This window comes from Gallus gallus, chromosome 8 (genome assembly GCF_016699485.2).
Source record: "Gallus gallus isolate bGalGal1 chromosome 8, bGalGal1.mat.broiler.GRCg7b, whole genome shotgun sequence".
Classification (NCBI taxonomy): domain Eukaryota; kingdom Metazoa; phylum Chordata; class Aves; order Galliformes; family Phasianidae; genus Gallus; species Gallus gallus.
In genome coordinates this window covers 17185147-17198665 of record NC_052539.1, presented here as the reverse complement: position 1 = coordinate 17198665, position 13519 = coordinate 17185147, and the positions used below count along the sequence as shown (strand labels likewise).

General features: G+C 36.5%; 1 protein-coding gene across 39 annotated transcripts in view; it reads left to right on the top strand.

The window, feature by feature from the left end:
* Positions 1 to 13519, top strand: part of ADGRL2 (adhesion G protein-coupled receptor L2) — a 382604-nt gene that overhangs the window by 307551 nt on the left and 61534 nt on the right. For 38 of the 39 annotated variants that reach the window (NM_001190477.2, XM_040704627.2, XM_040704617.2 and 35 more), the window contains one exon: positions 3999 to 4212. In NM_001190477.2, the coding sequence (NP_001177406.2) occupies positions 3999 to 4212 (214 nt within the window). Of the gene's footprint in view, positions 1 to 3998; positions 4213 to 13519 lie in introns of those variants that run through there. The other variant, XM_046944450.1, reaches the window with a different exon arrangement.

Below are 13519 nucleotides of genomic sequence, written 5' to 3'. Positions count from 1 at the left end.
AGTTCTGAGTTACTTTCCTTTTGTAGGAGATCTATGTTTTCAATTCATAGATTAAAGTACAAGAGGGAAGATTTTTGTTTGTGATGTTTCATTTTGATATTTTTTTCTCAGTGTTTCTGTATATGTATTGATCAATAAAGCATTAAAGAATGCTTATTACCACTGAATATTCCCTTCACCTTTTTTTTCTTAAAATGGTGATTTTGTGAAAGAAATTTGTTTTTTTCAATAAAGAGCCTGTGCTCAACTAATTTGTGAGCAGATAAAATGTGCAGGAGACTTATTTGCCAGGAAGTTTTCTTATAATCAAAACAGTCAATGTGCTCTTGTTCTTATTTGGTATTACTCTTCCTTCATTAATTAAAAAAAAAAAAAAGACAAAACCCATACATGTATGCAAATGAATCAGAGAGGGCATATACAGCAGATGTGGCATTTGGTAATAGATAAGTAATAGATCTTATGTGGGTTACTGTCCAGGATGTATGTATGACAGCCTTGGCCCCAAAAGGGTTTGTGTGAGCAGGAAGCTCTTTACAGGGACACTCCTCCTTTGGTGTCATTGCTCAGTTTGCCTTGAAGCAATTAGCAGAAGGATGGAATGGTGATTTCAGCTGTACAGGACAGCCAAACAAAATACATTTTTGCAAGGTATAGTGAAGCAAGCCGGGCAGGCTGAATGCAGGTTGGTTAGAAAATAGGATGTTGAAAGTACTCATGAGGAGTTGCGCTGGAGATAACAGATTTACTGGTGACAACAGTAATTATTGACAGAGCCACATACTTAGGTCTGAAAAGCCCTGGAATAATGCAGAACTGGGCAGCAGTGTTAAGATGCCAGTCTTTCAGACTTCCATCCTGTGGCAGTGCATCTGTTTATCGGGAATTATCTCCTGAATGTAAATGAATTTCAGTCCTAAGTCATTGCACCTGTTGCCAAGAGGTATTTATTCCAATCACTTGCCTAAAGCACAGGGAGTTATTGCTTGACATTTTATAGCTCCAAAAAAAGCTGTCGTTTCAAAATCATTTGTTCAGAGAGGAGAAAATGGAGCAAAACAGTTCATTTTACCCTAAGCACTGCTATTTGGCAGTATTCACATTTGCACGGCACAAAGCTGCAATATTGATTTTTCGCTCACAGGGCCTCCCACTAGTTCGTTCTTCGATTGTCAGGGTTGCAAGATGGATTGAATTACACTTTGCTTGTTGATATGCTTATTTTTTTTTCTTTGTTGATAGGAAAAGATTACAAATAAAGCTTCAGAATAAACATCACAGCAGTTTTGTTAGTGGACTTAAAATTTATTTATTTTATTTAGTTAAAATTCTGTGCTGTAGCAATTCCTTAGAATAGTCTCCCCACCTAACACATGCTGCATTGTTTGGTTCTATTGCTTGCTGCTTTAGCAATATTGCACGTACGTAACAATCTCTGGTGTGTCCTCTGTTGCTGGTGGTGACCTAACCTTGGTGTAGCATTTTGAATGTTTGTCCTAATACAGAACTTCTCCTAGATGGCTGTATGAGGAAGAAAAAAAAGGCAGGATGAAATATGTCTGCAGTGCTTACAGCAATGCCCAATTGCCGCGAATGATGAAGTAGGGTTTGCAGGTACTCTACAGAAGTATGGCAGTCTTGTCTTTGAATTCCTCCTATGTGAAGTACTGGCTGTGCTGCTGGGCCTGCAGGAAGGGTTTGATGCTCGTCACAAGCAGTTTAGTGTGGTTGTCAGCCTGGCACTGTAGCCATCCATATGCTGGACCTCAGGGGTATCAGCCTGCAGCCTCTCTTCTTCTGTTTGGCAAAATTCCCTTTTGGGCAGCAGAACCAGCGGCTTCGCTTTCCTTACTGATGGAAATCTGAAGGCAAGGCTGTGCAGTGGCATGCAGGGGGCTCCCATGGGAGGACGCTGCCTGAGCCCCTGCTGGAGACAGCCCTGCTGTATGCAAGGCGTGCAGGCAGCATTGCTGTGAGCCAGAGGGCTCGAGTTTTGTGGAGATGGTGTTAAATTTGACAGGTATATTAGGATGTAGGAATGGCAGTCACCAGCAGCATTATTTTTGGTCCTGCTGTGGCTGTCGAGATGGTAATTAATCAAAGAACTGCTGCATGTTTGTGTGGTGAGGGCTTTGTTTGGGCCCCTCTGCATGCCCATTTCATGCCCTTGGTGAGCTGTGCACAGATTCCGTCTTCATTGTATTAATTTGCTGCATGGGAGGAATACGTAGGATGTTAATGCGATGGATTCGCATTTCAGCTCTTTAGAGCTTTCAGCTCATGATACTTCAGCAAGCCTCTAATAATAGTGTTTGTTATTACATATGACATGTTCAGCCAAACCTACAGCCAGAAATGCATTTTAAATGGAATTGTGTTCTCTACAGCAACATGGTCTCTTCTCGAACTAGCGAATACTGAAGCACTGTCAGGGCGGCAGTTCCCCCTTTTACATAGGATGTGGATCGATAAAATTTAAAAGAGAGGCACTCAGCTGTGTGCCCTCAGTGCAGAGAGGCTGGGCCCAGTGTGGCCTGGCACTCATCCTCTGCACCGGTTGAGCAAAAGTCAGTGGTGTTACAGAGGGGAGAGTGGGAAGATGGCTGCTAGGGAGCCATGTCCTGACACCAATATGGCTGTTACCAGCAGCACTTCCTCAAAGTTGTAGCAGATCATCATCTTCATACAGTAAGAGTTTGAATCCACAGATCATTAATTCAGCAGAAAAAGTGTCAGCCTCTGGTTCATATGAAAATTTACTATCAAGGGGTTATCTCAAGTTATTCTTGATCTTTTTAGATCCTAGCTTCCTTGCCTCTTCTAACGCATCAATTTTTTTAAAGCTTATTTTCTTTGCTTTCAAAACACTGTAGATTTCCAACTTTCCATACTTACTAGCTGTTTCTCTTTGCTGTCACAACTTGTCTCCAACCGCCTGCACTGAAATATTAATGGCCTTGTGCTGCTCTCTGAGGGCGACTTTTTTAAAAAAATAAGGAAATACATGTGATTCTGCTGAAAATTTATCAGAGATTTATCATTTTAAAGATACAGGTATTTATCACTTACCACGTTACTCAGTTTGTCCTCTAGTTCTTGGTAGTGCCCTCATTTTGTAAGAGACAGAAATATTCTGTTTAATAATAATATACCAGTAGCTATGTACAAGGAATTATGCAGTTTTTTTATATTGTATGTGCCTTTTGCATAAATTAATATTGATTCATTAGAGAGAAGTTACCTATTTACAGGAATTTGCTCACACAGAAAAAATATTTTCAAAATGAGAATTCTTTGAAGTACTTTTTGGGAGGGAGAGGGAGATTCTATATGGTACACATCTGCAGTTTGTTCTACTAGTCATTTATGCATTTGTTCAAAGTCTTTTTGCTTCTGCCTGTAGTTTAGTTCTGTAAAACATACAGTGAGGAGAAGTGGACTTCAGCTAGGTATGAGAACATAGATTAGATTAGTGATGCAGACATATCCATGCTGGGGACATAAAGTAGCTGAGCAAAAGAAAATGAACTCTTCCTGGAGATGGAGATAAAAAATTACCTTGAAGTCGTGGCTTTGTTTCTTTGTGTGTTTTTTTGTTTTTTTAAATCACTTCTGTTTCTTTCACTCCAGCTTGCTCTACTGCTTCCCACTTTCCAACATGACCTGTCTGTGCCCAAAACAGGAAGAAAGAAGCAGGGAGAAGAGAGGCAAGAACAGGAATACACAAAATAACCATGCAGACATGCTGCCTTGTCAAGGGTTAGAAGTAGTGAAGAGGAATTTCCTCTCTTCTCAGATTAAGGACACAGCAGAAGTGATGTCAGGATGTGACAGGTTCATGAAAGATGCTTCACTTAACTTGGTAGTAGGTCAGACTGTTTAAAGGTTCACTTCCTTTACCTTTAGCGTGCTGTTGAGAGTTACTGCCTATGCGACAGAAAAAAATATATATATCCTTTATATCCTTTAAGCTCAACCTCATTTTTTTTCTTCTTCAGGTTTCAGTCGAGCAGCACTACCGTTTGGTTTGGTTAGGAGAGAGCTCTCTTGTGAAGGCTACTCCATTGACCTCCGGTGTCCAGGAAGTGATGTTATTATGATAGAAAGTGCTAACTATGGACGGACAGATGACAAGATTTGTGATGCTGACCCTTTCCAGATGGAGAACACTGAATGCTTCCTTCCAGATGCCTACAAAATTATGACACAAAGGTAAAAATATATATGTCATTTTGAGGATCAAAGAGGAAAAATATCTTAACTGAGGTGATGCTGTATAAAATACTGTATTGCACTTGTAAGTTTGATATTGAGATAGTTTATTTCTATACAGTAACATTAGAAGGAATTAACAACTACCAGTTGTACAATTCCAGTTGTACACTACCAGTTGTACAATTGTACAGAAATGTTACAATTAGGGAGGTTTTTTAAATTGTGTGCCAAAGGAAAAAGCAAGAATATAAGTGCAAGGAATATGAAACAATTCGCTTATTTGGAGATTCCTTATATTCTTGCCTTTTAAGTTGTCAAAGAGCACTTTGACGGTATCTAAATGGTTGTAGCTTCTACAATGTAAGTGGAGTCACTGTACTTAAAGGTGTTCAAGAAATGTTTAGATGTTGTATTGAGGGACACAATTTAGTGAGAAATATTGGTAATAGGTGAATGATAGGACTGGATGATCTTAGAGGTCTTTTCCAGTCTTGGTGATTCTATGATTCCCTGACAAACATACATATTTCTTCTGAATGTAGCTAATAATGTGCTTCCCATGTGCAAAATTCATAAAGTAGAAAATGCCAGGATGATTATATGTCATTATACATGCATGTATATATGCATACAAGCACATGCTATATTAGCTATGTTAGATGTTAGTGACAGCGACTGTCACATAAGATGGAGGATGAACCAGTAAAAAATTTGCTTTAGAACCAAGATGCAAAGAAATTCTTGCACTGTAGGCTTCATGAGCTTAAGTCCACTCATACTGACAGTTGTGGAAATGTCAACACTAATCGTTCACTCACATTTTTACTCATTAAACTAAAGGATGTCTTAAGACTACATAAAATCTATTTGGTCTTCTATTTTTCTCTAAAGCTAAAAAAGAAATAAAATAATAAATTAAAAAAAAATTCCTCATAAGTTGAGGGAAAGTAGTGAACAAAAATATTCAGGATTAATGGGAGGTTTTTCTCCTAGTATATTTTAATTTGGGTGGGGAGTTAAAAAAAAAAAAAAAAAAAAAAAAGGGTGTGTGTGTGTGTGCAATGGGAATAAGCTGGAAACTCTCCAGTGCATTTACACAGATTTATGAAGTCAGACATGCAAGTCATCTTACATGATGCTGTGTTTTGTTTGAGTGTAGAAGTCTGTAACACATCTTAAAAATAATCTTCCTTTTTGACTTCCCTATTCACTCCATTTTTATGACTACAACTATGGCAATTTTTTGTTATTTTCATGTGAACACGTGGACATTCTCTACTTCTGTAGTCAAATATTTATGCTTAATATCAAGTTTTATTTTCATACAGTAGAGGAAAATTAAGGATATCAAGCCTTTTATTCCTGTTCTGTATTCAACCTGTGACTTGTTCTGCTATCAGTGAGGGAAAAGCTCCATTGTTTAGGTAATAAAAAGGTGATATAACTTCTTTAAATCATGTTTGAATTATCATTTTGTGGTTCCAGTTCGTTGCTGTTAATTAGATCAAGCCAGATTTCCATTGAGACTGCAGCAGCAGTGTCATCATCTTCTAATCTGTCAACTCCCTTTGAAACCACCTTCAATTGCTTTTGTAAATGTAGTGCCTCTCTGTAGACTTTCTTGTTGTGTAAAATGCATGTTGTGTTTTGATCAAAGTCCTCCTTATGTTCACTGCAAATACACAGATTAAGGTAGTCAGAAACAAATACAGAGGCACAATCTTGCTTAAAGTGACATGAAACTGTTACTGGAAAGCTGAAATTTCAATCTTCCCCTTTCAGTTCATCAACTGTAAGTAGCGGAGAATATTTTTGAACTTCCTCAGTCTTCTAGTCTTACCCCTTTTTCAACAGGCCAAAATGAATATGCGATAATATGTGATCGTATGTATGACGTTGATTCAGCCTTTCTGTGCTCAGGAAGAATTTATCATTTTCATTCTATTTCATTGTCTGAACAAATGACATAGATCATTTGATGTGCTGCTTTCTATTTGTGTGTGGCATTTATAGTAATTTGGAAGTTTTGTTTCATGGTACTCTTTCTTAGATCCTGTCATTAAGTAAGAAAAGCTTGTTTCCTTTGCCTTATTTAATCATTTTAGAAAATAGGTCAATTTATGCTATGTTGAAAGCATAGAAGAAGAACACTGAAAATTTCTTATGGAAATATTAAAGTTTCTGCATCTCATCTATTTATTGGTGATTGTAATTTTTTTTTTTTAATTTTTTATTGTTGTTTTCTAAGGCAAACTATTGCTTGGCACTCTGTTCATGTCTTTGATCTGATATCTAAAAGTATCACATCAGCTGTTTTTTGATGGCAGCAAGTGCTTAGGAAATATCTCACCTGAAGGACTGTCAGACTCATTGGTATTCTTTTTCCATTGACTAGAAAAAATCAGTTCATCCATTAGAACAAATGAACACAAAGGAAACTTCTCTTCCATACCTTTAGAAATAAGCTGCAATGATTTCTACATTGCTACTTAACACCTTACAGTGTTTGCTTTTAAGGATTAATGAGATGTTTTTATCACTTCAGACAGCTGTGTCTTTACCACTACTTTTCACCACTCTAGTCCATTTTAGACCTATACTTAAAAGTAGTTGTGGCAATTATTAAATACTCATCATTCATTTGCAACATTTCTCCACAGCTTTTGTAGAGCAACTACATTTACTCTAGTTACAGTGTGAAAACACTAGCTCAATGAGATCAATACTGTGAAATCTAAAGATCGAAAAATAACATGAGCTTTCTGGTTTATCACAGCCAATCACACGTGCTGCTTCCTTTTGAGAGACTTTGAGATTCTAGCAAACTTTGTGTTGCATCAGCTCCTCTTCATCTGAAAAACTTCAGCTATTCTCCCTCCTTTCTTTCTTTTCTACAGTTCTTAGAAGATTTTTAACTTAATGTTTTCCTAGGAAGCCCAGCTAGAACACTAATGACTTCACTGCTGTGCTTTACCTTTATAAAGTGGTTATTAAATTTTTAGTTCCTGATTGAAATTACATCCCAATTATTCTAGAATAAAGTCTTCCTCATGTATTTAGATTCTAAACTTCAGAGTGGCATGGGTAAAATTGAAGCTTTGAAGAAAGGGACTAGACCTTTAGAAAATCCTTCTCCCCTCCCATATTTCTCTGATAATTAACCCCGGCGTTTGTATGTAGTTAAGTTGGAGATCCTACCAGGATTTAAGACTTAGCTTAGAAATACGAATAACATAGGAATAATATAGATAATAATAATATATAATATAATATATAGTATAGATAATAATAAGCTTATTTCTAGTATATTTAGGCAGTCAAACTTTTTGTGCTCTACCAGGGAAAAATCTTTCCTGCTTCCTTTACATTTTAAAAAGGAATTACAGGAACAGGGAAACTGAAGATGCAAAGCAGCCTAAGGAAATTGCTGCAGTTGCTCACTCGTAAGGTGTGTTCTTGTGGCTGCGGCTAGAAATTGTCACAAGGCTTTGAAGTTGATAAGGCTGACTAATACTGCTCTTTATAGATGCAGCAGAGATTTGAAAATTAACAGGGTAAAATTTACTTACAACCACTTCCATTGTTAGTAGATTGCAGGTGGATTGCTGAAGTTATTTTCAAACTACCTTGGCGTTGAGGATGTTCTGCTTCCAACCTCCACTTCAAAGCCTCGCTCTGTGGGCTCCAGCTGCAGCTGGGCATGGTTTGCTGTTAGGACAGGCAATGAGGATTTCATAGGTACCACACACTGTTTGGATTTCTGTTTTATTAGCTTAAAATAATAACAGATACTTGAAAGTACGTGTAAGTACATACTCAGTACATTTCAAATATTCAGGAACGTTGTGTATGCAATTTTATAATTTAATACTAAGCTGCAAAGAAGCTTTTTGGCATGTTGGGACCTCTCTCTTATGAATTAAAAATGGATTTTTTTAAAATAAGAATCATTTTTCCTAATCCTAAACTTTTTGCTTAGGAAAGTTCCTGTTTATTTTAAAGATTAGACCCCTTGACTACTTTTATGGTTTTGGTACAATGAATTGAATTTCTTTGCCTGTGTGTTTAAATATTCAGGTAGTCTGGCAGATACAAGTTACTAACACTGAATCTACGGAATAAATATACATTGAGGCATAATTCAAGCATGTGGAGTGTTGAAAGCCCAATTAATGTTGACTGCAGGACAAAAAGCATTGTCTTTCTCCTAGCAAAAGCTAAAATACCTTGAAGTTTTAGAGAGGAATTTCTGATCTGTATTTTGACACAGAGAACATAGTTGTGATTATTGAAAAGAAGAAAAATTCCCTATTCTTTAAACTACAGATTTTGCATACATCATTAACAATACAGTTTTACAGTTGATATATTCAGTTTATTGTTGTTCTGCAAAAGAAAGTTACATCAATCTTGCACTGTGAAATGGTCTTGAAATTTTCATGTAAAATGTATATGTATTCTTCCATATTCAATCGCTATCATTTTCCTTCTTAACTATGCACAAAAAAGCAAACTTCATTGTAATACATACATAAAGAGAAAAATAAAAATTAGGTATAATAGATAAACTTAGGGAACTTTAATTCTTTGAAATATCATTTTAAAACTTTACTGCAGAAGGTTAATGGATTAAGAAAGGCATAAATTGTTTCCAGCAGTCAGGATGCTGTCTGATGCACTCATCGTGTCCTGTCCCTAGCCTATGCAACACATGTACCGTCCATTACCATGTCCATCAGTGACAGCAGTGAGGAGTTCATGCTTATGTTATTGTTATTGTGAACTTTTCTCACTTGGTAATGCTTGTAATCTGTTAGATCCATCATCGGGCTGCAGGACAGCTGCATTCGAGTGAAGGTCTTCAAAATGGAAGGAAAGAAAACCTTCTGCTCACAGGGTGATCTAGAGCAGGGTTAAGGAAGGGTCGGACCCATTCCTTTTCTCAACGCATTATTTTCTCCTTAGTCCCTCCAACATGAGGAGTGGGAGAACAGGGATGTTTGTTCTTTTCCATCCATTCGCATGTCTAACAAATATATAATTTTAAAAATCCTTTAAACAAATGAGAGTGAGGCATTTTTGGAAGAAAGCAAAATAAGTTCTCCTTTGAAGAAAGCACATCTTTGGAGTGTTTTGTCTGTTTCCTCCTTGTCAGGTGTGCAGTAGAGACACTCATACTGTCTTAGTTTTCTTTCAAGTGAAAACAAGTTTGATTTCTTCCCTAACATGAGTGAATATAGAAAATCTGCCACTAGGCTGCCAGCTGGGAGGGATAGTAGTACCTCTGCTGTAACTGATTAATCTCCCTCATCAGAGTGAAGCAGCCAGGACAACACAAACTTCATACAGTACATCTTCTCTAGCAGAAAGCAGAGCAAGCTTTGGGGGTCACTGCAGAACAGAATTAGAGCTTTGGCAGCACTTTCACAAAGAAGCATTTAGACAGTATTATGCCACCCACTTGAATGTTTTAATGTGACTTAAGACAGTTTTCCTGGGCAGGATTTGATCCTCTGCCCTTCAGAACTGCCTGTGAGCCCTTGAAAAAAGCCTGTGAATTGTGGTAATGGTGCAGGTTTTCTTGGGGGTCTGCCAGGCTCAGACAAGACTCTGCTGACCCCTGCTGCCATTCATGCTTTTTCCCTTGCTTTTCCTTCTGTGGACCAAGATTACCTCCCTTTGCTACAGATATTATGTTGTGGAAAGTGTCTCAGAGCAAGGGGTATACCTTAACTTCTGCTGTTTCTGGTCATTAAGAGCTTGCATTTCTGTCCTTTCCGTGTCAGAGAAACACCAGTATTGATCACAAGATAGCGTAGGGCGATGTGTGGAGGGAAATTCACGGAATTCATGTGCTGCAGAGCAGCTATGGTATTTGTGCGCATCTCATCTGTGAGGTTCTCCTTTTGCTTTGGCATGCCAGTAGTATCAGCTTCAGCTTGCTGACAGCAGCTTCCCTAAACATTCACCATACAAGGTTATCAAAATTTGATATCTGTTTTAAGTATCCTTGAAAAATGAAGGTTTCTGCTCATTTGAAACAGATGTAGGTCCTTAGTACAACTGTCACCCTCATCAGTATTTTTCTGCAGTAGAAACTTAAAATGCTCTTTGCTTTTTAAACTGCACGTTTCACAGTACCAGGCCTTGGCCTGATTGATTTTTGTTTTGTTTTGTTTTTTTCCTGTGTGTTAGTCTCAAAACTTAGTTATGACTCACACAGAGAAAAAGCAGTAATACACGTAGCATATTTTCATGAAGTAGGCATAATCACAGAGCCTAGAATATTCATGACGCATACCGCAGTCCTTGGCTTTACTGCAGGAAAAAAACCTGGAACAACCGTGACTGAGAATAACCTTATCTAGCATTGTTCATTTTCATGGTCATTAATACTTAATATGAAAGTAGTAGGTCTCGTTTACTCATTAAAAACAGTGTTTGATTTTTTTTTTTTATTAATGGAGTTGTTCCACCGTGGTATTACATAGTTGATTAAATACAAACCCTCAAATTCTGAGGTTCTGAGCAGTAAGGTAAGGTGAAATAGCTGTCAGTGGTACTTGCTAGTCTTACTGTGGTGTGTTCTCTTATTATTTTCTGCAGAGGAAATTATGTTACGCATGTGCAAGCACACACATTACTGTAATCACAGCATTGGACGAGCTACAAAGAAACAATAAAAGAATCATTGATACCAACTAATGACATTTAAAATTTAGATTTAGTTTAAAAAAGATTGGATTAATTATTTTGCCAGGGTGTAGCTTCATATTTTATTTAGTATTTCCATATATATTTAAGTTGCTTTTATTTCCCTTATTACTGGAAAAAAAAAAAAAAAAATCAAGCTCTTCTTAAGTCAGCATACATCTTATCTAGCAAAATGGTATATACATATTCACCACTTTCCTTGCTGTTCACGTGTTAAAATAAATATAAATAACTATACATGTGTATACATACATTTCTAAGCATTTTATACTGTTGTGTATTTGAGTACCATAAAGAATAGATTCTTCAGACTGCGGTTTTCTTGGTTTTTTTTTTTTTTTTTTCCCAGATTTCTGAGATGAGCTGTACTAGCTGTACGTGCTGTTTAGCTTACAATTAATCATATATTATATGCTTTTGCTATTTAATTACCTCTCTTGAAAATTTGACATAGACAGCATTGTTTAACCTTCAACACCTTATAGTTGAATATTACTTTCTCTTGGACAAAGTTGTAGATGATTATTATATTATGTTGGGCAAAGTTGTGTGACTTTTTATATAGTTTCTGAATTTCTAGTCTTGCCCCGAGAAGTTCCAGCTCTAGTTGCATTCATAACTTCAGTATTAAAAAATTCTAATTTACTTATATATTATTACTGTGTCAAATACAGTTCATATGGAATAATACTGTAATAATTGAAGCCTATTAATTCCTCCCACCCCAATATATCCTCTGTAACACTGAGCCAAACCAGGCACGTTATCTGATAAGTTGATTTAGGACTTTCTACATGTGTTCATATAACCATTTATCTCAACCCTTGCCGAGGAGACCTTTATTAAGCTGTGATGACTGCTGAATATGAAATGTAACCAAGATTATTTTTTTATTCAAATATAATTTAAATATTCATCAAAGAGGAGTTATGCTTGAAACTGACAGAGACTATTAACATCAAAAAATATAATTAACTGCACTGGGTATCATGAAGCAGAGTTAGCCAAATAGCCGAGAGGTCTAATTGCTCTAGAGTCTGAGAAGCAATAGTTTTATTTTATACTGTTGCTGTGGAATTAATAGTGATGTGGTTTCCTATGCGAGGCAATTAAAAGCTGCCTGTTAAGGTTCATTGCACTATAGGAAATCCGTTGAATATCACTTAGTAAACAGAACTGACATGGAAAAGGTACATGAAGATGGGCAGAGCAGAGTATAGATCGGAAATTAGGATAGATTATTATGAATTAAATATACGTAAGTAAATTATGACTACTTGCTAGTATCATAAAGCCAGCTTTCAGAAAGAAAGTGAAAAGTTCATTAGTAACACAAAGGAAATAGAATTTTAAAATTATTACAGTGAAGCTTTTTTATTCAGAAGAGAACAGTAGCAATGGTTTAAAAATTAAAACGCGTCCACAGAGTAGTATAAAAATGAGCAGATCTCATATTCTGGAAACTTCTTTCTGCTACAGAATAATCTCCTACTTATAATAAAAAGAACCTTCTGACCTTTGTGGCTCAATTAAGCTTTTTAGTTGAATTCAATAAGAAAAAAAAACTCCCATAGATTATGCATGTACTCAGGCTATACAGCCTAAAAAGGGGCGGTCATATTCGTGACATTTTGACATTAATGAGCTTGCTGAAATGGAAAAGTTTAAGGATCAAAGATACAAGCCATAACAGTATTTTAAAGCATTTCTTTTTTTAATCTCTCTAATAAAGAAATTGCAATCTAATTGCTTAATAAATAGGCCATGATTACTGAAAGACACAGATAATTTGCCTCTTTCCATTTTATTTTCTATGTATTGCAGAACAATAATTAGCAAAAATTCTATGGCCACAAATGAAAAAGGTCTTCAGTTTTTTTCTTACATATAATAACTAAGACTGAATTGAGCTTACGTTTTTTAATTTATTGTGATAGACAATTTTTACATTTTTTTAAGCAGCAATCTTAAGAACTATTGTCACGCTGGTAAAATAAAATCAAACAAAGAATTTTACTGCTGTGTATATAAAGATGGGCTGCCTGTTTCATCCATTATTTAGCATGCTTACCCTGTTTATATCAGTGACATAAGAGTGCGTGCTACTTTCTCAGAAGAGCGCCGTCTTTGCCGCTTCACAGCACAGTGGCTTGTACTCCCAGGCCTCCACATGGTGTTAGCAGATATTTAAAGCACTTCAGCCTAACATTTTATAGGTCATGATGAACTGAGCCTATAAAACAAGTTACTGCAATGAAGTTAATGCAGTCTTAAGAGTGTTACATAGATTGAATACTCAGTATTTGATGTATTTTTAGCCTGCTGTAGGCACATCAATGGGGAGGAAAGGCTCTTAAGACACCGAATTCTTCCATGTCAAAGCTCTTTCATAGTATACTGTCAGTATTGAATCTTTACTATGAGTTTAATACTGAGGACTGCGTTTTTTCAGCTATTCGCTGAAGTACAGTAGCTTCAGGAGCCTTTGAATTTTGATTTTCTTCTAGCATGCACACAGCAACCCCTGCTCACCCCAGGTTCTGTAATGTTTAGGAAAGAAGTTAGATAGCAGAATCATTTCACGGTGCAA